The sequence below is a fragment of the Salmo salar genome, chromosome ssa24 (genome assembly GCF_905237065.1).
Source record: "Salmo salar chromosome ssa24, Ssal_v3.1, whole genome shotgun sequence".
Lineage (NCBI taxonomy): Eukaryota > Metazoa > Chordata > Actinopteri > Salmoniformes > Salmonidae > Salmo > Salmo salar.
The window spans coordinates 23,948,486-23,972,447 of NC_059465.1; the positions used below are offsets into that span (position 1 = coordinate 23,948,486).

The 23,962-nt window shown below is 47.2% G+C and overlaps 1 protein-coding gene across 1 annotated transcript; it reads right to left on the bottom strand.

Moving 5' to 3' along the window:
- Positions 1–956: 956 nt before the first annotated feature.
- Positions 957–14,558, bottom strand: LOC106585338 (histone-lysine N-methyltransferase SETD1B). The gene is made up of 17 exons (XM_045706622.1): positions 14,416–14,558; positions 12,603–12,701; positions 12,234–12,498; positions 11,983–12,095; positions 7,751–8,917; positions 6,859–7,602; positions 6,605–6,721; positions 6,397–6,490; positions 6,085–6,281; positions 5,869–5,977; positions 5,281–5,748; positions 4,008–5,139; positions 3,676–3,835; positions 3,457–3,582; positions 3,234–3,353; positions 2,916–3,053; positions 957–1,355 (listed from the first exon to the last, which is right to left on the bottom strand). The coding sequence occupies exons 1-17, from the start codon at positions 14,551–14,553 to the stop codon at positions 1,182–1,184; spliced, it is 5,361 nt and encodes a 1,786-aa protein (XP_045562578.1). The 5' UTR covers positions 14,554–14,558; the 3' UTR covers positions 957–1,181.
- Positions 14,559–23,962: the final 9,404 nt, after the last annotated feature.

A 23,962-nucleotide genomic window follows, 5' to 3' on the forward strand; every position in this document is an offset into this window, starting at 1 on the left:
TACTTATTGACTCAAGACATTTCAGCTTTACATTTTTAATACATTTGTAAACATTTCTAAAAACATAATTCCACTTTGACATTATGGGGTATTGTGTGTGGCCAGTGACACAACATCTAAATGTAATAAATTCAGGCTGTAACACAACAAAATATGGAAAAAGTCAAAGAGTGTGACAACTTTCCGAAGGCTGTGTATTTGTTTTGGGCTTAGAAAACACATTTTTGTGACTATCAAAGTATGATCAAATATGTTGATGTACAATCCAAAGCAACAGCAAAAGAGCAGACATCATCATTAGATTTGAGCCAGCTATGCTATCAAATCTGGTATTAACAAGCAATTTTTAAGTATGACATTAACTCTGTTGTCTTAGCTTCACATTGCCTTATTTGCCTTCTGGAAAAAAATCCTATTTAAGTGGAAGGAAGTAATAAACCACAACATATGACTCAATAAGATGCACAATGACAACATGTCAGTTTATTGTATCCTTTCAATGAACTAAAAGTATTTTTTACACTTTACTTGTTCATTGTGATTCCCCCAATTGCTCTCGTAACCTTTTTTACTTTGGATACTTTCAGCATACATTTTTAAGTGTGTGTAATAAAAAATACAACTGCATTGTGACTCCTTCCTCATTCACAGTGTTTGTTTGTCTGTGCGAGAGAGAACTTATGAAAAAGACATAATGAACCAAATAATTTATAAATATAGTGACCACTCTGCCTAAAACAACCAACCTGAGAGAACAATTACCAAAATAACTTAGTAAAATGCTTGACACAAGCTGAATACATCTTCATTAGCTCTCATGAATGAAAACATTTAACTCATCATGTACACATTTACACAAGAAATCACCTCTACAGGGCAAGGCAATATCATACCCCATCCTGTATAGTATTTTTAAGAGAGAGGAGAACAGCGCACATCCCTGGTGCAGGGGGTGTGTGGTTTTTCCACAAACTGTTTTAACAATAAATAACTTTCTTTTAAAGGAACTTCAATTGTCTGCCCAAGAGTTGCTGAACATTTTTGAATCTTCAGCTTGCTCCACTCTTCATGAACCTTGGTTGGAAAGGGAGGTATTATTTTTCCTATGTCAGGAACTATAAGGCAGCAGGACAGTCAGGAGTTAGTGCTTGAGAGGGGGGCTGGAGATAAGGGTTCAGAGTTCAGTTGAGGGAGCCCTGGCAGTTCTCTGCTCCACACAGACAGGGAATCTTCTCATCCTCGATGGGGAACTTGTAATCATACGTGATCTCCTCATTGACACTGATGGGCTGCCGGGAGTAGATCACTATCTTCTTCTGGGATTTCACTGTGATTATTTTTGCATAGCAATTAGGCTGAAGAGAGAAAAATTGTTACTAAGTCATCAGTGTGATTAGAGTTGCAAAGCTACCGGTAATTTACCAAAGTTACTGGAATATTCAGTTATTTTGGTCATTAACAGAAAATCTATGGCAATCTATTATAACTTTGGTAATTTATACCTGAATAACTTTTGAAAAATGTATTAATGTGTAGTATTCATGTCCATATTGTCCATGAGTGTGTAGTGGATATAACATATGGCTAAAGAGAAAATATCGTAATTAATGAAAAAAGCATCTAATCAACAATGCCATTATTTTCAATGAACTCTGAAACTCTTCCAACTATTGACTTTTTTCACAACTGCCAGCAGTTTGACGCCAAAACATTTACAATAAACACATATTGACATAGTAAAATAAATAAGTCTGTAAAAAATATAAAGGATATTCCATGCTGAAAACTTTATATTAAACACCAATGGTATTAACTAAGTTGATGGTAAATATTTAGGATAATGTTTTACAGCATTCATCTTTTTAATTATTTAATCAATTATTTAATTAATTGAACACACAGAGGACCAGAGATAATTAAAATGCACTGAAAAGATTTGGCATGGGTCCTCAGATCCTCAAAAGGTTCTACAGCTGCACCATCGAGAACATCCTGACTGGTTGATTCACTGCCTGGTATGGTAACTGCTCGGCCTCCGACCGCAAGGCACTACAGAGGGTAGTGTGAATGGCCCAGTACATCACTGGGGCTAAGCTGCCTGCCATCCAGGTCCTCTATACCAGGCGGTGTCAGAGGAAGGCTCTAAAAATTGTCAAAGACTCCAGCCACCCTAGTCATAGACTGTTCTCTCTGCTACCGCACGGCAAGCGGTACCCGGAGCGCCAAGTCTAGGTCCAGAGGCTTCTAAACAGCTTCTACCCCCAAGCCATAAGACTCCTGAACATCTAATCAAATGGCTACCTAGACTATTTGCATTGCCCCCCAACCCCCTCGTTACACCGCTGCGACTCTCTGTTGTTGTCATCTATGCATAGTCACTTCAATAACTCTACCTACATGTACATATTACCTCAACTAACCGGTGCCCCCGCACATTGACTCTGAACTGGTACCCCCCTGTATATAGTCTCGCTATTGTTATTTTACTGCTGCTCTTTAATTACTTGTTACTTTTATTTCTTATTCGTATCCGTATTTTTGGAAACGGCATTGTTGGTTGGGGGCTCGTAAGTAAGCATTTCACTGTAAGGTCTACACCTGTTGTATTCGGCGCATATGACTAATAAAATTTGATTTGATTTGAATTAGACACCTGTAATAATCTGAAGTACCCAAAAAGAGCCACTAGGTGTCTTGTGCTAGATTGAACGATGCCAAAAAAAATCTGGTATTTTACTGGTCAACTTTGAACGTTTCCAGTAATATACCCTCCATTTGCAACCCCTATGTGTGATAGTCCGACCATTGTATCTGTTTCCAAAATGTTTAATAAATTATCAGTACTATAAATCAAACCATTTACAACACAATAGTTCTGAAATGCAAAACATTTCCATAGACCATATACCACTCACATTGCAGCTGTGGTTGATAAATCTGGCCAAGTTCCCATATTTAGTGGCGTCGATGATGGTATCCTGATCGACCCGGAACAGGTAGCTGCTCCCAATCCCCTCATCTTCATAGCGCTTCTCCCGCATATCTGCAATCACCTGAGGAGAGGGGTGGCGTGCCCATTCACACAAGTCACTCAGTTAAGAATTAGCTCTAGATGAAATGTACATGTAAATGAATATGTATCAAAATGTTACACCAGTCTGCTGTGCCCCTTACTTCATGTCCCTTATTGTCCTACCTATTTACTGTGTACTGTGGCCCAGTCTGTGTCTCACCTGTCTGATGCACTGGCCCACATACTCAATCACCATCTCATCTGCTGCTATGGGCTCCAGGGCAAACAGGCCCCAGTCATGGATGTGACTGCGGCAGAAACGAATCCTCTTCTTGCGGAACTGAAACACAGGAATATCGTCTGTGACTAAAGCCTCATGTCGTCTGCAGAGAGATACACTGAACTGTACTGTCTGTCTGGGCACAGATGAGTGGTTGACTGACCTTAAGCTGGTTAAACCTGAGCAGGTCACTGTCACAGCTGAAGGAGGAGAGCAGACGCCGTTGTTCAGACCTGAACTCAGACCCAGACCGCAGGGAAGGGTGCGGCTGGGCTGAAAGACTCACCCCCTGCAGAAATTAAATATAGTCCATTATCAAAGCTGTCAATTATCAGGTACGGCATACGTTAACATGGGGGAAGAGCTGTTCCTCTCTGAATACCTGGGTGTCTGCAGGGGGCTGGTCTGTAGTCAAACACTTGCTGTTGAGGTATTTTATTTTGTCATTCTTGCTGATTTTGTAAAAGCCCTCGCTGCGGGCAGATCCTGTCACATGGTCCCACATCCAACCATTGAGCTCCTTCCTCTTCTCCGTCAAGACTCTGGTGAGTGCAAAGGGGTCAAGGGAACTAGACAATAATTCACTGATGTATAGAGGAATATGTATGCAATTCTTAATTAATGTCAATGTGCAACAGTTAGTCTATAAGAAATGAATTCTAAAACATACACAATAACAGTTGAGATCCCATTAGTGTATCAGAGTCCAGTGACAGTATGGTAATAACAGCTCTGTAGTAAAGGATATGAGGGTGGGGGACCCAGAGAGTGTCACTGAGCCAGCTGAAGCCATTGTCCTGCTGTAGCAGCCTGTCATAGGTGACCTGCAGCAGCTTGGAATCCTCCTCATCCAGGCCATCCTTCCAGACACTGTGGAGGACAGTCATCTCCTCACTTCGTGACCGACGACAGGGACTGGCCGAAAAGACAGAGGGCATGGCTCTCTGCACTGACCTCATCCTTTGCCATCGCCTCATCCTCCGCTTCATCCTCCGCCTCATCTTCCGCCTCATTCTTGGTTGTACCCTCCTCCAGGAGCACTTCAACATCTCTCTCTGGTTCTCCACATCTGTCAGCCCTGACCATTTCTCCAGGCCCTGCAGGGGTATCTTCCTCTGGGACCCAGGATTAGGATTAAGCCACACACACCCATGGCCAGGAGTCTCTGCTGATGACTCAGACAGGCTGCTAGGAGAAGAAGCTAGAACAGGTGAGTCTGTAAGCATTTCATCACAGGATAAAGGAGCACCATTAATCCTCTGTGAAGAGGCCAACATAACGGTGGTATTCCTGTGTGTTCTCTTGGTTGGGATGAAGTCCCTCCCAGGGGTTCGTGGGGTCCTGATGTAGAGGCCGGTGGACATGGAGGGGAGGGGGAAAGGGCTACAGGGAGTGGGACTAAACCCCGGGCCTCCCTCTGTGAGGCCCGTCTCCCTACCCGGTGTCACTGGCACCCTCCAGGTGGTAAGGGGATTCCATAGACCCCTCTCATCTCTGCCTGGTGTTTTGGGCATGTCCTCGTATGTTGGGTACGAGGCTAAGGCAGGGGGATGAGTGGGGTGGCTCTGGGACAAAGGCTCACTGTCTGTGGGGGAGCGGGAGAGGAGGTGGTCCATAGAGTCCTCCTCACTCTCAAGGAGGGCCTCTGCTCCCCGACCAGGAGTGTGTGGCAGTTCCACCTCCTCCACAGCAGGGGGGGTTGGTTTGCTCTTGAACAGCAGGTCTGAGTCGCTGTCCCCCAGAGAGCCAGTAGGGGTGAGAGGCCGGAGGTTCTCCACGTTATCTGGTGACTCAACGCTCCATTCAGGGCTATCTATCTCCACTGCAAAATCAGGCTCCACCACTGCTGGTAGAGGAAAACAAACACTCTGTTTTGTTGAATCTAATCCCTGTAATTGCTGTCAGGCTTAAAATGCATACATAAGAGTTGTTATTGAAGAGCACTTTTATTATTATTTACCAATACATGCATGTCTTTAAAATCTACCTGGCAGTCCTATGGGTGAGGGGGCCTGGAGATCATGGTGGTGCTCACTGGACAGGAGCTCCATCCCTGGGTCAGGTCGGCTTGTGCTGCTGGTGCGCCCAAAGACATCTCGAGTCAGACAGACTGAGTACTTCTCCTCCCCAGGCTGATCCCTCAGGACCGGCTCTGACCCATCCAGTAGGTCCAGCTCTGTGCCTGGGGTAAGAGGGGCTGAGGGTGTGGCCGGGGGCTCCAGATCCATCTCCTCCTCATCTGATGACAACACCACACACTCTACCTCCCTGTTGACCTCATCAGCATCTCCATCTGTCTCCTCCTCTTCCTCTGTCTCCTGGTTAGAACTGGAGTCATAGTCTGAGAAGTCTTCACTTTCCTCAAAGGAGGAGTCAGAGGAGTCAGACTCTGAGAGGTATTCACTGTCTTCTGAGGAGTAAGACTCTACCTCTGAGAGGCTTACCCTAGCAACTTCTGGTAAATGACAAAACAATAATGTGCATTTCAGTACGTGTAACAGATTTATTGAAGTAGATTTATTAAGCAACTGTTAAAACCCCTTAAGACAAAAACTCAAAGCTTCTTAAACATTACCCTCATTTGGAGACTGTAATCCTCGTGTAACTTTAGAGAAGACCCCATCATCTTCATCATCGTCCACTTCTTCCTCTTTTTGTTCACTGTCATCATCTTCATCCCTCTGCTGAAAAAAAAATAAACTGGTTAATGCAACTTAAACATATAATTTGATGAAATACATTTGACATTTCAGTATTGCAGTTGATTGACAGCTGGAAACCTCTGGTGTACCTGGCGTTGGGGAACCTTGTCTGCTGCCACAGTATCCTCCTCTTCGCCTCTTGTTGGCTCCCCCTCTTTCTCTCCGCTCTCCTCTTCCCCCTCACTGTCCAGCTCCAGTGGCCTTGCATGTCTTCGCCTCACAGCTGGAATACTTCCAGTTTTTGGGGACCTGTCCAATGTGTGATTCGTTATATTACTCTCCAGCTCTGAGGGGAAAGAGAAAGAAAGCGTGCTAAGCATTCACAATATTTTCATTGTAAGACCAATTGAAATCGTACTGGGGAGTAAATATGTTGCCTTGTCCGAATGCACAGCACTAACCAGCACTCTCATGCGCATCATTAACAGGTGTGTAAGGACACTTTCCTTTGGGGTCCTCTGAGGCAGTTGGATCATCGGACTCTTTCTTCTTTACCTACACATGAACACAAGTCACGATCATCATGATAATCACCTCCACAGACACAGTCACACTGTACCTTGTTAGAGCTCCTTCATGATACGTTTAGTAGCAGCAGCAGAAGCCTACCTTGAAGGAAGGCAGGTTGGTGGCACCACGCGGGCCAATGTTCTGTCTTAGGGAGTCTCTTGGTTTGGTCCTCACCTCCACTCTACCCTCTCTGGCACTCACAAGAGTTACAGCAATCTGAAAAATGACAAAATGAAGAAGCATTATAAACATTATAGCAACAAACCACAAGTATCAAAACAGATACTTTTGCTGTGGTGTAGAAGAGTTCTGTATCTTCAACTATACTGAACTTCAACTAGGTAGTAGCTCACCTTAGCTTTCTGCTCCTGGCCATCCCACCACTCATCAAACGCCCTGAAGGCTACCCCCTCAACCATTTTACGGTTGATGTCTCTCTTCACGATGGACTTAAGCTCCTCCGTAATAACTGCCAGCACTTTTTCCACTCTGGCCTTATGAGGGTCCTCCTGCAGAGGCAGGTAGCCGGGTGGGGGCACAGAGGGGTTGAAGGTGGGCATGAAGGGAGGCAGGGGCCAAGGTTGCCCAGTAAAAGACACTGGCACACTGCCACACCCAGGCAGACCATTCACCTTGTCCATATGCACAGTGTGCAGCGTATTCAAGGGAAATGTGTAAACTGGATGTAGGACAGGGGGAGGGGCTGCCATAATTGGAGGAGGCCCAAGGACAGTGAGAGGGGGAGGAATGTGTGGAGGAAGTAGATGGAATCTTGGAGGTGGGACTGGAATAGAAAGAGGAGCTGGAATGGGATGGATGGAAGGGGGGATTTGAGGGTGAGGGTTGGAGGGAGAGAATCGAATGGGGTGGTTGGAGTGGGTGATTGGTGGGGGAGGATTGGAAGAGGGAACTGAAGAGTGAGGATTGTAGGGAGGGATTGGAGCAAGGTGATTGAGAGAGGAGATTGGAAGAGGCTGTCGCAAGGAGGGAATGAAGGAGTTGACTGTGATGCTCTTGGAACAATGGCTTTTGGGATTCGACATTCCAGATTGCCCCGCATTTGAGATGTCCTTATCTTCCCCTGGCAAATGGAGACCCTGTGAAAGAAATGTAAAATGAATAGATTGTAACCCGCTCCCCAATGTGCAATGCAAGAAATCTGTCCCTAATTCTTTATCTATGATGTTGCTTGTTAAATCTCGTTAAACATATCAATGTATTCATACTCTCTATTTTCTCCAATACCTGAGAAAATGATAAGGAATGGAGGGCCCGTCCCATATACTTTTCACTAGAGGTTGTCTGATCTGCATGGTCCATCTCTGTTCCTTTACTTCTCTCCCTTTGAGTGAGAGAGAGTGTCCCAGGGGGGCAGGGGGGCTGTGAGGTCCATATTAGAGAAGGCATCCCTGGAAGGGACTCGTCTCCTTCCCACTCAGGGAGGGGAGTGGGACTGACATCCTCCAGACCATCACTGGTTGTGGGGTGGGTACAGTTCACGGGAGATCCACTACGGGCTGGGGTGTGGTCAGACTCAGGAGAGTACATCGAGACAGGGGAGACTGGGGAAACAGGGCTGTCCTGAGAGTGCACTTCAGCATCCAAACTCCTTTCACCATGTAGAGGGAGGCAGGAACTCTGAGTCTTGCTGAGAAGCATCTCAATGCGTGAGTCCAGGCTGTGGCTCTCTGCCTCTGGGATGGGGCTTCCAGGAGAGTTATTGGGAGGGGAAGGGGGCGGATCTATAAGGCCCGCATCGGGTCCAGAAGGGGGAGACTGGGGTCTCTCCCTCAGAGGCACCACATTCATACTTGTGGCACTGGCAGAGCTGCTGCTCAGAGGGAAAGCCTCAGAGGCAGGAGGTAGAGAGGGCACCCTCCAGGACTCCTGTTCAGGAAGGGAGAGGTGGAGACGAGGCTCTGTGGCAGGGTTATCATCAGCCGAGGGCAGGCGGTTCTGATACCAGAAGAAGGAAGACTTGTAGCTGCTGCCAGCAACCTGGGTTTGGGGCTGGAGAGGACGGTGAGGTTGGAGGTGTTTGAGGAGAGAGCTCAGCTCTGAGCTCTGATGGTGGGATCTCATATAAGGTCTCCCTGGTTGACGATAGCAGACATCGCGCCTCAAGCGTCTGTGAGCACCGTATGAGGAATGTTCACCCTGAGTGACTTGGTGGACTGGGGTAGTGTGCTGGCTAGAGTAGCAAGAGTCCTGAGAGAGGGGGGTCCCAGACAGGCAGGGGGTATGAGGGGTGCCCTGAGAGAGGGGTGTCTGCCCAAAGCTGCCCGGTGTGTCCTGCCAGATACTGGAGTAGGCTGTGTCTAGGGAGAGAGGTGTAGCCACGCTGGTGGGACTGGAAATAGACCTTGTCAATGATGAACTCCCATCAGTCAGTTTCTGCAGAGGTTTGCTGTCCTGAAGATGGAGGAAACAAAACAAAGTGGCTAAAATGAAGCAATGAAGCATCTCACATTGCCTCAGCCGAGTCTACTCACATCACCATAACCAAAAACAACTTTTCTAAGTTGTTTTTGAGCTATTGCTCGCCTGAGGTAGAGTATCTCATCATAAGCTGTAGACAACACTATCTACCTAGAGAGTTTTCATCTGTATTGTTCGTAGCTGTTTACATACCACCACAGACTAAGACAGCATTGAATGAGCTGTATTCCGCCATAAGCAAACAAGAAAACGTTCACCCAGAGGCGGCGCTCCTAGTAGCCGGGGACTTTAATGCTGGGAAACTTAAATCCGTTTTACCTCATTTCTATCAGCATGTTAAATGTGCAACCAGAGGGAAAAAAACTCAGGACCACCTTTACTCCGCTCACAAAGACACATACAAAGCTCTTCGTCGCCACCCATTTTGCAAATCTGACCATAATTCTATCCTCCTGATTCCTGCTTACAAGCAAAAATTAAAGCAGGAAGCACCAGTGACTAGATAAATAAAAAAAGCGGTCAGATGAAGCAGATGCTAAGCTACTGGACTTTTTTGCTAGCACAGACTGGAATATGTTCCGGGATTCCTCCAATGGCATTGAGGAGTACACCAGATCAGTCATTGGCTTCATCAATAAGTGCATCGATGACGTCGTCCCCACAGTGACCGCACGTACATACCCCAACCAGAAGCCATGGATTGATTACTGGCAACATCCACAATGAGCTAAAGGCTAGAGCTGCCGCTTTCAAGGAGCGTGACTCTAACCCGGAAGGTTATAAGAAATCCCGCTATGCCCTCCGACGAACCATCAAACAGGCAAAATGTCAATACAGGACTAAGATCAAATGTCCCGTGTGGCTCAGTTGGTTGAGCATGGTGTTTGCAACGCCAGGGTTGTGGGTTCGATTCCCACGGGGGACCAGTACGGAGAAAAAATGTATGAAATGTATGCATTCACTACTGTAACTCGCTCTGGATAAGACCGTCTGCTAAATGACTAAAATGTAAATGCAAATGAACTGTACTACACCGGCTCTGACGCTCGTCGGATGTGGCAGGGCTTGCAAACCATTACAGTCTACAAAGGGAAACACAGTCGAGAGCTGCCAAGTGACATGTGCCTACCAGATGAGCTAAACTACTTCTATGGTCGCTTCGAGGCAAATAACACTGAAACATGCATGAGAGCACCAGCTGTTCTGGAAGACTGTGCGATCACGCACTTCGCAGCCGATGTGAGTAAGACCTTTAAACAGGTCAACATTCACAAGGCTGCAGGGCCAGACGGATTACCAGGACATGTACTGCGAGCATGGGCTGACCAACTGGCAAGTTTCTTCACTGACATTTCAACCTCTCCCTGTCGGAGTCTGTAATACCAACATGTTTTAAGCAGACCACCATAGTGCTTGTGCCCAAGAACACTAAGGTAACCTGCCTAAATAACTACCGACCCGTAGCACTCACATCTGTAGCCATGAAGTGCTTTGAAAGGCTGGTCATGGCTCACATCAACGCCATTATCCCAGAAACCCTAGACCCACCCCAATTTGCATACTGCCCCAACAGATCCACAGATGATGCAATCTCGATTGCACTCCACACTGCCCTTTCCCACCTGGACAAAAGGAACACCTATGTGAGAACGCTATTCATTGACTACAGCTCAGCGCTCAACACCATAGTTCCCTCAAAGCTCATCAATAAGCTAAGGACCCTGGGACAAAACACCTCCCTCTGCAACTGGATCCTGGAATTCCTGATGGGCCGCCCCCAGGTGGTAAGGGTAACAACATATCCGTCACGCTGATCCTCAACACAGGGGCCCCTCAGGGGTGCGTGCTCAGTCCCCTCCTGTACTCCCTGTTCAGTCATGATTGCACGGCCAGGCACGACTCCAACACCATCATTAAGTTTGCAGATGACACAACAGTGGTAGGCCTGATCACCGACACCGACGAGACAGCCTATGGGGAGGAGGTCAGAGACCTGGCCGTGTGGTGCCAGGGCAACAACCTCTCCCTCAACGTGATCAAGACAAAGGAGATGATTGTGGACTACAGGAAAAACAAGACCGAGCACAGCCCCATTCTCATCGATGGTGCTGCAGTGGAGCAGGTTGAGAGCTTCAATTTCCTTGGTGTCCACATCACCAACAAACTAACATGGTCCAAGCACACCAACACCAAACCTATTCTCCCTCAAGAGACTGAAAATATTTGGCATGGGTCCTCAGATCATGGGTCCTGTAGAACCCTCAAATGGTTCTTCATCTGCACCATCGAGAGCATCCTGACTGGTTGCTTCACTGCCTGGTATGGCAACTGCTCGTCCTCCGACTGTAAGGCACTACAGAGGGTAATGCGAACGGCCCAGTACATCACTGGGGCCAAGCTTCCTGCCATCCAGGTCCTCTATACCAGGCGGTGTCAGAGGAAGGCCCTAAAAATTGTCAAAGACTCCAGCTACCTTAGTCATAGACTGTTCTCTCTGCTACCGCATGGCAAGCGGTACCGGAGTGCCAAGTCTAGGTCCAAGAGGCTTCTAAACAGCTTCTACCCCCAAGCCATAAGACTCCTGAACATCTAATCAATGGCTACCCAGACTATTTGCATTGCCCCCCCCCCCCCATTTTACACCGCTGCTACTCTCTGTTGTTATCATCTATGCATAGTCACTTTAATAACTCTGGCTACATGTACATATTACCTCAACTAACCGGTGCCCCCGCACATTGCCTCTGTACCGGTACCCCCCTGTATATAGTCTCGCTATTGTTATTTTACTGCTGCTCTTTATTTACTTGTTACCTTTATTTCTTATTCTTATCCGTATTTTTTTAAACTGCATTGTTGGTTAGGGGCTCGTAAGTAAGCATTTCACTGTAAGGTCTACACCTGTTGTATTTGGCACATGTGACTAATACAATTTGATTTGATTTTAATGAGCAGTAATAAACATAAGATTGAATTCTGTCTGTCGAAGAACTAGAAATGGAACACATTAGAACAGTAGAGCAGTAAAACTATATTACCTGCAATCTCTCAGTTAGGCGTTGGAGGGTGTGCTCATCACTGCCCAGTGGCAATGTCCAAGGGGTGTAGAGTCCACTAACAAGAAGATGGAAGTACCGCATTCTGTTTTTACCTAAAAAATTATTAGAGTCAGATGGATCACCACCCAAAAGCCAATTGAAAATCATAATCTATTATCACATGTATTGACATTAGTTATGTATGTGTAATTAAGCCTATTTTCAATTATCAATCTATTATATTAACCTACCCTTTGGATCAAGTTCCACGTGGATAATGTTCCCCATGACAGAGGTGTCATGAAGGTGTTCCACAGTGTCCTTTGCAGCCTTGACTGTGTCGAAGATGACTTTAGCAATTCCTAAATGCTTCTTGTTTTTAGGATTATATAAGATTTCCACTTCCTCAATCTGTCCGTACTTTATGCACATGTCAGTCAAGAAACCCTCCCTTACATTGTCATTTAACCTGGCAAATGTCACTTCCTTGGGAGGGCCGACATAGCATTCATCAATCTATAAACATTAATCAGATAACAGACTGTCAGTTGGTAAACAATGATTATTATCCATCTAAGATTGCATTTCACATGACGTCATCGCAGAAAATGAGGTGTTACCTTAAATTTGGGGACCAGCAGGTCAGTGTCTCTGAATTTGGTCCAAAGACGACAGATTCTGGGATCGCGGACAGTATCCACAGGAAATGCCCCTAAGTCCTGAACCTGATACAGTATACATCAAGGAGGTAAGAACACTCATGTGGGAACAGAAAAAAGGTGTGTTGTCAAAAGAAAGTTTAGGTCAAGGGCAGGGGCGGAAATCCCGGGGGGGACGGGGGGGACACGACCCCCCCATCCTGGGAAAAATATGATTTGTCCCCCCCAATATATCACTGAAACATAACTATATAATTTAAATTATATTAATAATACGCAATGAAAGCAATTGTGCTGATTATAGACACTTAATAGCGCGTTTTTAAGTTTCAAAAGATTGCAACCCCCCCCCCCCCACCCTTTGCCTCACAATGGTTTGATCCACTGCCAGTTCCTTAGCTTGCTAGGTAACAGAGAGGTCGTATCTACTGTCTGAAAGGCACTCAATGCACGTAACTGACGTGAGCTTAATCCAGTCAATCGCGCACACACACTAGCTGAATATGCAGAGCTAGCGCGCAAATATTAACTATTAAGCTAGCTAGTACCTATTCCATTTATGTGGCGTCGTCAAAGATGGAATCAGCATGCAGATGATGTAAGTTAGTGCTTGAAAGTCCCTGTGATAAGGTTAGCGATAAACTGAAATCCAAACTGAACAGAACTACACTCTCTTCTTCCATTGTCTTAAATATATTTAATGGTCTCGTTGCAAAAGCTAAATTGTCACAAGTGAACTTTTATTTATTTATTTTATTTCACCTTTATTTAACCCGGGTAGCAAAGATTATAGCAAACACCACTGAAACGGAATTGGTGCTCGCTAGCTTTGCAAATTCAGCTATTGTTGGAAGCCAGCCAATATGAAACAAACTATTAAAATTACAAAAGGTTGCAGCATATGTTGTGTAAATGGGGAACTCATACAGCTGTCAACTCTTGTCATTTTAATCCGTTTCACATTTGCTAGCTACCTTTTAGATCGAAGCCCAAATAGAATGATTGAAGATGATAGAAGCCCATCTCCTACTGTAAATAACCTACACACTGTGTGTGTGTGTAGCCAGCCAGCCAGCCAGGTAGAAAAATGGCAGAAAAATAAAAGGCGGACATCAGAGTATTTTTCAGTACACCAAAACGCATAGTAAGAACCCTAGTAGCCTAATATCTCAAAGACTAGTTGATAAAATGTTCATAAGAAAGAAATGAAATTCTAATGGAAATGTTTCACAATGATGTCATTAGGAAGAGCAGGCAACAGATGGCACACAGACAGCAGAGTTGGGGACAGATATGCAGGGACAGACTGGCAGAGACAGGGAGTCTCAGGTAAGTTTGTTGAGTCTTTGTTTGGCAACATTATGAAAGGTTCTCAATTTTTTGGACTTGTAAAATAGGAACATAATTGGAAGATGCCATGGATACCCCCACTCTCAACTTAAACTGGTGACTGAACTAAGATTTGTTAAAGGCAATGGTATTGCTGTTGTGATTAGTTGTGTAGTTTTGGGTACCGGTAGTTAGGAGTACGGCAAACACCTTATTTCTTTGGTTCCTCAATATACATTTACCATATTACAATGTAGGCTATGTGTTACAGCACTACTTTTGGTGTCCCCCTCAGGAATTGCTCTTGGGAAAATTTCATGTAATTGTCCCCTCCAAAGTTGATATCAGATTTTCGCCCCTGGTCAAGGGCTACAGTATCTGTAATAACGTTCAACAAGTGGCCTAACACAACTAGATGTAAAAATCCAAAATTAAATTTACTCACTGGCATGTTGAAATGTTGCCCATCGTAACGATACACTTTATAAAACCCATTCTTCAACGCGGGGTCTACGATCAACTTGCAGCTCCTCCAGTGCTGAGGATGTTTTTCTCCGTGATTTACCTGATGGTTGTTTTCCATTACATTCACCACACCTGAAAACGTAAACAGTAGGTCTATTGAACATACGACATACGCAATAGCCTATATTACACGCCATGCTGAAAATATTTATATAACATGTAAAACAAAATAAACATTGTTCTATGCGACACGATAATATGCATAAATGTGATGGTAGACTGACTACTCGTTAGAGATTTTATCATCTGGTCCTAACCATTGAAACACGCCCTGACAGGTGATGGAGAGATGGCGATTCACCTGTAGCTACAATGTTATTGTAATTCGTGATCTTTTACATGTTTTGCTAGTCTTGAGCACATTTTTATCGCGCTTTTCTTTTAATCGAGAATATGTTGCAATGTTTTTTATTTCGAATTTTCTCTTACCTGCACGGAAAGCTGCCTCCCACGGACCTACATTGTGCACCTGTTGTCATAGCACTTTTTTCCTTCCAGTTTACAGTATTGGGGACTGGGGACGGGAGCCTATTTATGAATCACTCCGCACATTCGATACTTTGAACTGAAGAAAATAATGTCAAGCTTCTGTCAATAAAATAGGCCTACATTAAAATATAAAAGGTATACAGCTAGGCTATATGTAAAGTAATAGAAATATTGAGAGTGTCTTATCTAGACGACGAATTGTTGGAGAAAGTACCTAAATCTACAAACATTCATCAGGTGTCCCCCCAAAAAATAAAGGAAAACAAGCACCGTACAGGCTGTGTAGAGGTCACCCACCTCAGTTATTGATCACTGTGTTTTATTAGATCATTTTTATAAAATATAAATTATTCAATTATTATTAGATTCTACCTACGGTCTATGGATTCTACAAACAAGCAGAGTATTCATACATAAATGATCTACTATCTGATTGATGTACATCCTTTAGCATTTGATCCACTAGGTGGCATATACATTAAATCTGTTTTGAAAGGGTGGAACTGCACCATTCGAGACAGACAGCCATAATACTAAATGGTCTGTTTCCATGACCCATATTAAAGCACTTCCATTTGTTCACTCTCCTGCTAAAGGTTGATTTTGTTCTGGAGCTAATGAACAAGGCCTTTTCAGGTTCTTTTGATTATGTCTCTTCTGGCTTTCATGTGTTCCTTGACAGGGTTGGAGAGTAATGGATTACATGTAATCTGTTACAAGTAAGGGATTACAGAAAACGATAACTGTAATCCGTTACGTTCCCAGCAAAACTATTGTAATCAGATTACAGATACTTTTGAAAAACTAGATGATTACTTCGAGGATTACTTTTAAATTCAGAAAGGATGTTTGTTTTCTTAATGACATTCAAATCAACACTGAAAAAGGCGCAAATGTAAGTTTGTTCCATCTGAGCGAGTCTGACCACAAGTCAGAGACCACTATGATGACACACCAAATGTGTTTTATGGATCGCGGGAAAAGAGCAGGAATCGGCTTTTGTAGGCTACAGTCTAAGCTATGTCTTCCAATGGTGCGACTGCCGTCGGCATCCAAAGATTATCCAATTTGACTAAAAGTTTAGCTTGGAGGTATCAGGATGACAGCAGTAGTGTAGTCTACTGTGATACGGATATCACTTATTATTGATATCTACATAGCGCATTGATGTGAACTGCTGCTCTCTCATTGAGCTATGTGCGCTTTACGGATTGTGGTTGTTGTGGATGGCTGTTCACAAATCTAAATGTGTATTTGAACCCACTACTGCTTGTCAATCATTGTTTTTGAAACCAGTGGACAGCCAGTGAAAATGCATTCTTGCAACAGCTGTGTAGTGCGGATCCCAGTCTATGGAATAAAAGTGAGGCTTTTATTGTTCAATCTAATTCATGCTTATAAAAAAAATCCAAGGCCTAATGGACAAACCCACACACTTTTGATAGACTTAAATCTGTAGTTGCGACATCCATATATCCATTGATTCTTGAAGTATATAAATGCCTCATGAGCTTAGTTCAACTGTCACACTCCATGAGACCCCAAAAGACAAGCTTGTTTTTCTCCAATGTTTGTAAACATTGTCAATGTAAACAAACACGGTATATCCTCTTAACATGGTTAAAACAATCATGGGCTGGGCTTTACAGAAGAGTGACCAGAAAAAAATAAGCAAACATGCATGGCGTTCGCCAAAAGGCATGTGAGAGACTCCCCAAACATATGGAAGAAAGTACTCTGGTCAGATGAGACTAAAATTAAGCTTTTTGGCCATCAAGGAAAACGCTACACCTCTCATCACCCTGAGAACACCATCCCCACAGTAAAGTATGGTGGTGGCAACATCATGCTGTGGGGATGTTTTTCATCGGCAGGGACTGGGAAACTGGTCAGAATTGAAGGAATGATGGATGCTGCTAAATACAGGGAAATTCTTGAGGGAAACCTGTTTCAGTCTTCCAGAGATTTGAGACTGGGACGGAGGTTCATCTTCCAGCAGGACAATAACCATAAGCATAATGCTAAAGCAACACTCAAGTGGTTTCAGGGGAAACATTTAAATGTCTTGGAATGGCCTAGTCAAAGCCCAGACCTCAATCAAATTGAGAATCTGTGGTATGACTTAAAGGTTGCTGTACACCAGAGGAATCCATCCAACTTGAAGGAGCTGGAGAAGTTTTGCCTTGAAGAATGGACAAAAATTAGAGTGTCTAGATGTACCAAGCTTATAGAGACATACCCCAAGAGACTTGCAGCTGTAATTGCAGCAAAGGGTGTCACTACAAAGTATTGACTTTTTTTTGGGGGGGGGGTGAATAGTTACACACACTCAAGTTTTCAGTTTTTTGTCTAATTTCTTGTTTGTTTCACAATAAAAAATATTTAGCATCTTCAAAGTGGTAGGCATGTTGTGTAAATCAAATGATACAAACCCCACCAAAAAATACTTTTAATTCCAGGTTGTAAGGCAATAAAATAGGAAAAATGCCAGGGGGGGTGAATACTTTCGCAAGCCATTGTAGCTTAAGGTCCAGGGCAGAACGCTGGGACAGGACCGCCCCCACTCCTACATCAGAAGCATCGGCCTCCACCACGAACTGACGGGAATGGTCAGGATGAACCAAGATGGGAGCAGTGGTGAAGCAATGTTTGAGGTCCCAGAACGTACGGTCAGCAGCAGGGGACCACGTGAACGGAACCTTGGGAGAGGTAAGTGCTGACAGGGGAGAAGCCAGGGTGCTGTAACCCCGGATAAAGTGGAGATAAAAGTTGGAGAACCCCAGGAAACATTGCAGCTGCACCCTGGACGTAGGCTGGGGCCAATCCACCACTGCTCCCACCTTCCTGGGATCCATTTGGCCACTCACAGCAGAGATGATGTAACCCAGAAAGGGGATGGTGGAGCGATGGAACTCGCACATCTCTGCTTTTACAAACAGCTGATTCTCCAGGAGGCGTTGAAGAACCTGTCGAAGGTGGAGCACGTGTTCTTGGGGGGAAAGGGAGAAGATGAGGATGTCATCAATGTAGACGAAGATGAACCGGTTCAACATGTCGCAGAGAACATCATTTTCCAGAGCCTGGAACACAACAGGGGCATTGGTAAGGCCAAATGGCATGACCAAATACTCGTAGTGGCCGCTGGTCATGTTGAAAGTGGTCTTCCACTCATCCCTCTCTCCTATCTGCAGCAGGTGTTAGGTGTTCCTTAGATCTAGCTTGGAAAACACGTTGGCCCCCTGGAGCGGCTCGAAGACCAAGGAGATGAGTGGTAGCAGGTAGGAGTTTTCACCGTTATGTCATTGAGTCCCCGGTAGTTGATGCACGGGCGCAGGGTCTTGTCCTTCTTCTCCACAAAAATAACCCTGCACTGGCAGAGAGGAAGAAGGACAGATAAATCCTGCAGCTAGGGAGTACCCAATGTAGGTCTCCATAGCCTTGGTCTCCGGTCCTGACAGAGAGTACAGTCGTCCCCGGGGCGGAGTAGTGCTGGGCAGAAGGTCAATCCCGCAGTCATATGTTCTGTGCGGTGGAAGCGAAGTGGCCCGGGCCTTGTTGAACACCTCCTGAAGGTCCTGGTACTCCACGGGAATGGCGGAGAGGTCCGGGGCAACTTCCAAGCCCCCAGGAAGACGTCCCGGGGTAGGTTTTGTTGACTTCAGGCAATGGGCGTGGCAGAACGGGTTCCAGCCTATGATGGCCCCAGTAGACGAGTTAATGAGAGGATTATGTCGCTGGAGCCAGGGGAATCCCAATACCACAGAAATCTGAGGAGACTTAATGAGCAGAAATTGAATAGTCTTGCTGTGGTTCCCTGACACCCGTAGGTTGATGGGAGTGGAATTGTGGGTGACCCGACCAATAGAGCACCCGTCCAGCGCTCTAACGTCCATGGGTATGGAGAGGGGCTGAGTGGGGATATCCAGCTTGGAAGCCAGGGTAGCGTCCAAAAAGCTCTCATCGGCCCCAGAGTCAATGAGGACCCGGAGAGATTTCGACTGATTTCCCCACAGCAGAATGGAATGAAACAGTGCGAGTAAGGGAAGCAGAAAAGTTCTCCATATGGCCCACCAGAGTACTCGCTCCTAAAGGTAAACCAGGTCTTTTAACCGACAAGAGGACACAAAATGACCACGAGTCCCGCAATACAGGCAACTCTTAGTGTTGAGCCTGTATAACCGTTCTACTGGAGACAACCCAGCTCTGCCTAGTTGCATAGGCTCGGGAAACGGAGACTTGGCCGTCTTTGGCGACTCTCGGGGAACCTCGGGTAGCCTCGGGTTCTCTCGGCAATGGGGCCGTCGGGGACTTCCGGGATGCCTCGGAGGCGAGGTGGAATCCTTGGACGGGTGAGCGAAATCTAATCTCCTCTCCCTCCGTTGTTCCCGTAGTCGCCCACCGATCCTGATGGTCAAGGTGATGAGGGAATTGATATCCATCGGTAATTCCCAGGCTGCAAGCTCGTCCTTGACCTCCTCCGAGACTCCGTGTAGGAACATGTCGAACAGCGCTTCCTGGTTCTAGGCACTATCAGCAGCCAACATACGGAAATCCACCGCATAGTCTGCCACACTGCGGGAGTCCTGCCGAAGCTGGAGTAGCTTCCGGGCAGCCTCTATCCCAGAAAATGGGGCATCAAACACCTTCTTAACCTCTCCCACAAACTCCTCCAGACTGATGCATATGGCCGGCTGTTGCTCCCATACAGCTGTAGCTCAGGCGAGCGTCCTCCCGGACATCAACGTGATAAGGTACGCTATCTTAGAGCGGTCCGAGGGGAAGAAGGAGGGCTGAAGCACGAAGATGAGGGCATTCTGAGTTAGAAATGCCCGACAGGTGCCCGGTTCTCCATTGAAGCATTCTGGGGGAGGTAAGCGGGGCTCTCAGGAAGGCGGAGGGACCGGTGAGGCGGCGCTGCTAACAGCCGTGTTACTGAGGGGCTGTGAGGTTACGTCATAGTAGGCTGCCTCCCAGCCAACCCGCAGAATTTCTCCAGCAAGATGTCCAACACCCGGTCATGGCGTTCAGCGAAGGTGTGGACCCCCTCCAAAAGGCCACGAAGCAATTCCTCATGCCTACCAATGGTGGCTCCTTTGGAGATGGCGTTGCGCAGCTGGTCTGAGTCCGCTGGGTCAGTCATGGCCTGTTCGTACTATCACGCCTCAGGTAAGACCCAGATGCAGACAACATCGAAGGAACAACAGTATATTAATCAAACAGGGGGAGGCAACAAACAGGTCAAGAGCAGGCAGAGGTCAGTAATCCAGATAGGTGGGGCAAAGGTACAGGACGGCAGGCAGGGTCAGGGCAGGCAGAATGGTCAACACCGGGAAAACTAGGAAACTGGAACAATCGAGAGACAGGAGCAGAGGGGAAAACGCTGGTAGGCTTGATGAAACAAAACGAACTGGCAACAGACAAACAGAGAACACAGGTATAAATACACTGGAGATAATGGGGAAGATGAGCGACACCTGGAGGGAGGTGGAGACAATCACAAAGATAGGTGAAAGATCAGGGTGTGACACTGAGAGACACATCGACTCAGCTTTTTACCAAAACAGAGTAACTGGAATTCTGATAGACTTTGGTTTTTAACGTAAATATATAATTTAATCGTATTATTATATGTAGTAGAAACCGATGGGTTAGAAGAAGCCTACATAACCAACCCATAAAGTAAAATGTTGTCACGACTTCCGCCGAAGTCGGTCCCTCTCCTTGTTCGGGCGGCGTTCGGCGGTCGACGTCACTGGCCTTCTAGCCATCACGATCCACTTTTCATTTTCCATTTGTTTTGTCCTTACACGCCTGGTTTCAATCCCCCAATTACTTGTTCATTATTTATCCCTCTGTTCCCCCATGTCCATCCACCATAAGGGACTCGTAGAGTCAGGCGCAGCTGGGAATTTTATTGACCGTTCATTTGCCCATAGTTTAGGGATCCCCCTTGTTCCTGTGGATATGCCCTTCCCTGTGCACGCCCTAGATAGTCGACCATTAGGGTCAGGGCTGAGTAGGGAGGCCACCGCTCCACTAGACATGGTTACGCAGGAGGGTCACAAGGAGAGAATCGGTCTCTTCCTTATCGATTCTCCTGTGTTTCCCATAGTGCTGGGCCTACCCTGGTTGGCCTGTCATGACCTCACTATTTCGTGGCAACAGAGGGCTCTCAAGGGGTGGTCACGAAAGTGCTCAGGGAGGTGTGTAGGGGTTTCCATCGGTGCGACTACGGTGGAAAGTCCAAACCAGGTCTCCACCGTGCGCATCCCCTCAGAATATGCCGATTTGGCTCTCACCTTCTGTAAGAAGAAGGCGGCTCAATTACCACCCCATCGACGGGGGGATTGTGCGATAAATCTCCTGGTAGACGCAGCACTTCCCAGGAGTCACGTGTATCCTCTGTCACAGGAGGAGACGGCGGCTATGGAAAAATATGTCTCCGAATCCCTGGGGCAGGGATACATTCGGCCCTCCACTTCACCTGCCTCCTCGAGTTTCATTTTTGTGAAGAAGAAGGATGGAGGTCTGCACCCATGTATTGACTATCGGGGTATCAATCAGATCATTGTGAGGTACAGCTACCCGCTGCCTCTCATCGCCAGTGCGATCGAGTCAATGCACGGGGCGCGCTTCTTCACAAAATTGGATCTCAGGAGCGCTTACAACCTGGTGCGTATCCGGGAGGGGGACGAGTGGAAGACGGAATTTAGTACCACCTCGGGGCACTATGAGTACGTCGTCATGCCGTACGGGTTGATGAATGCTCCATCAGTCTTCCAGGCCTTTGTTGACGAGATTTTCCGGGACCTGCACGGGCAGGGTGTAGTGGTGTATATCGACTACATTCTGATATACTCCGCTACACGTGCCGAGCATGTGTCCCTGGTGCGCAGGGTGCTTGGTCGACTGTTGGAGCATGACCTGTACGTCAAGGCTGAGAAATGTCTGTTCTTCCAACAGTCCATCTCCTTCCTAGGGTACCGCATTTCCACGTCAGGGGTAGAGATGGAGAGTGACCGCATTTCAGCCGTGCGTAATTGGCCGACTCCCACCACGGTAAAGGAAGTGCAACGGTTCCTAGGGTTTGCCAACTACTATCGGAGGTTTATCCGGGGCTTTGTTCAGGTAGCGGCTCCCATTAACTCACTGCTGAAGGGGGAACCGGTGTGACTGCAGTGGTCGGCTAAGGCGGACAGGGCTTTTGGTCACCTGAGGGCTCTGTTTACCTCGACTCCCGTGCTGGCTCATCCGGATCCCTCTTTGGCGTTCATAGTGGAGGTAGATGCGTCTGAGGCTGGGATAGGAGCCGTGCTCTCTCAGCGCTCGGGTATGCCACCAAAGCTCCGCCCCTGTGACTTATTTTCGAAGAAGCTCAGCCCGGCAGAGCAAAACTATGTGGGGGACCGGGAGCTGTTGGTTGTCGTCAAGGCTCTGAAGGCGTGGAGACATTGGCTTGAGGGGGCGAGACACCCTTTTCTCATCTGGACTGACCACCGCAATCTGGGGTACATCCAGGCGGCGAGGAGACTGAACCCTCGCCAGGCAAGGTGGGCCATGTTTTTTACCCGTTTTGTGTTCACCCTGTCCTACCGACCAGGTTCCCAGAACACTAAGGCAGACGCACTGTCCCGGATGTATGAAACAGAGGAGCGGTCCATGAATCACACTCCCATTCTCCCAGCCTCTTGCCTGGTGGCACCGGTAGTGTGGGAGCTGGACGCGGACATCGAGCGGGCGTTACGTACAGAGCCCACTCCTCTCCAGTGTCTGGCTGGGCGTCTGTATGTTCCGTCTGCTGTCCACGACCGGTTGATCTATTGGGCCCACACTTCACCCTCCTCTGGTCATCCTGTCATCGGTCGGACAGTGCGCTGTCTTAGTGGGAAGTACTGGTGGTCCACCTTGGCCAAGGATGTGAGGGTTTATGTTTCCTCCTGCTCGGTGTGCGCCCAGTGCAAGGCTCCCAGGCACCTGCCCAGAGGGAAGTTACAACCCCTGCCCGTTCCACAACGGCCGTGGTCGCACCTGTCGGTGGACTTCCTGACAGATCTTCCTCCCTCACAGGGCAACACCACGATCCTGGTCATTGTGGATCGGTTTTCGAAGTCCTGCCGTCTCCTCCCTTTGCCTAGTCTCCCTACGGCCCTACAGACTGCGGAGGACCTGTTCACTCACGTCTTCCAGCACTATGGGGTGCCTGAGGACATAGTCTCTGATCGGGGTTCCCAGTTCACGTCCAGGGTCTGGAGGGCGTTCATGGAATGTCTGGGGGTCTCGGTCAGCCTCACCTTAGGTTTTCACCCCGAGAGTAACGGGCAGGTGGAGAGAGTAAACCAGGATGTGGGTAGGTTTCTGCGGTCATATTGCCAGGACCGGCCGGGGGAGTGGGCGGCGTTCATCCCCTGGGCAGAGATGTCCCAAAACTCACTCCACCACTCCTTCACTAACCTCTCCCTCTTCCAGTGCGTACTGGGGTATCATCCGGTTCTGGCACCTTGGCATCAGAGCCAGATCAAGGCTCCTGCGGTGGACGAATGGTTTAAGCGCTCGGAGGAGACCTGGGACGCCGCCCATGTGCACCTGCAACGGGCCGTGAGGCGGCAGAAGGCGAGCGCCGACCGCCACTGCAGTGAGGCCCCAGTGTTTGCACCAGGCGACCGGGTCTGGCTCTCGACCCAAAACCTGCCCCTCCGCCTGCCCTGCCGGAAGCTGGGCCCGCGGTTTGTGGGGCCATTCAAAGTCCTGAGGAGACTGAACGAGGTATGCTACAGGTTACAGCTTCCCCCAGATTACCTTATTAATCCCTTGTTCCATGTGTCTCTCCTCAGGCCGGTGGTGGCTGGTCCACTCCAGGAGTCTGAGGTGCGGGAGGTTCCTTCGCCCCCTCTGCACATCGAGGGGGCCCCGGCGTATGCTGTTCGGGCCATCTTGGACTCGAGGCGTCGGGCGAGGGGCCTTCAGTACCTCATGGAGTG

Coding starts and splice junctions, on each gene's coding strand:
- LOC106585338 (XM_045706622.1), bottom strand. CDS start 14,553: ATGGAAAACAACCATCAGGTAAATCACGGAGAAAAACATCCTCAGCAC. Junction 12,702..14,415: donor GGCAACATTTCAACATGCCA/GTGAGTAAATTT, acceptor TATCAGGTTCAG/GACTTAGGGGCATTTCCTGT. Junction 5,978..6,084: donor ACAAGGTTCCCCAACGCCAG/GTACACCAGAGG, acceptor TTTTTTTTTCAG/CAGAGGGATGAAGATGATGA.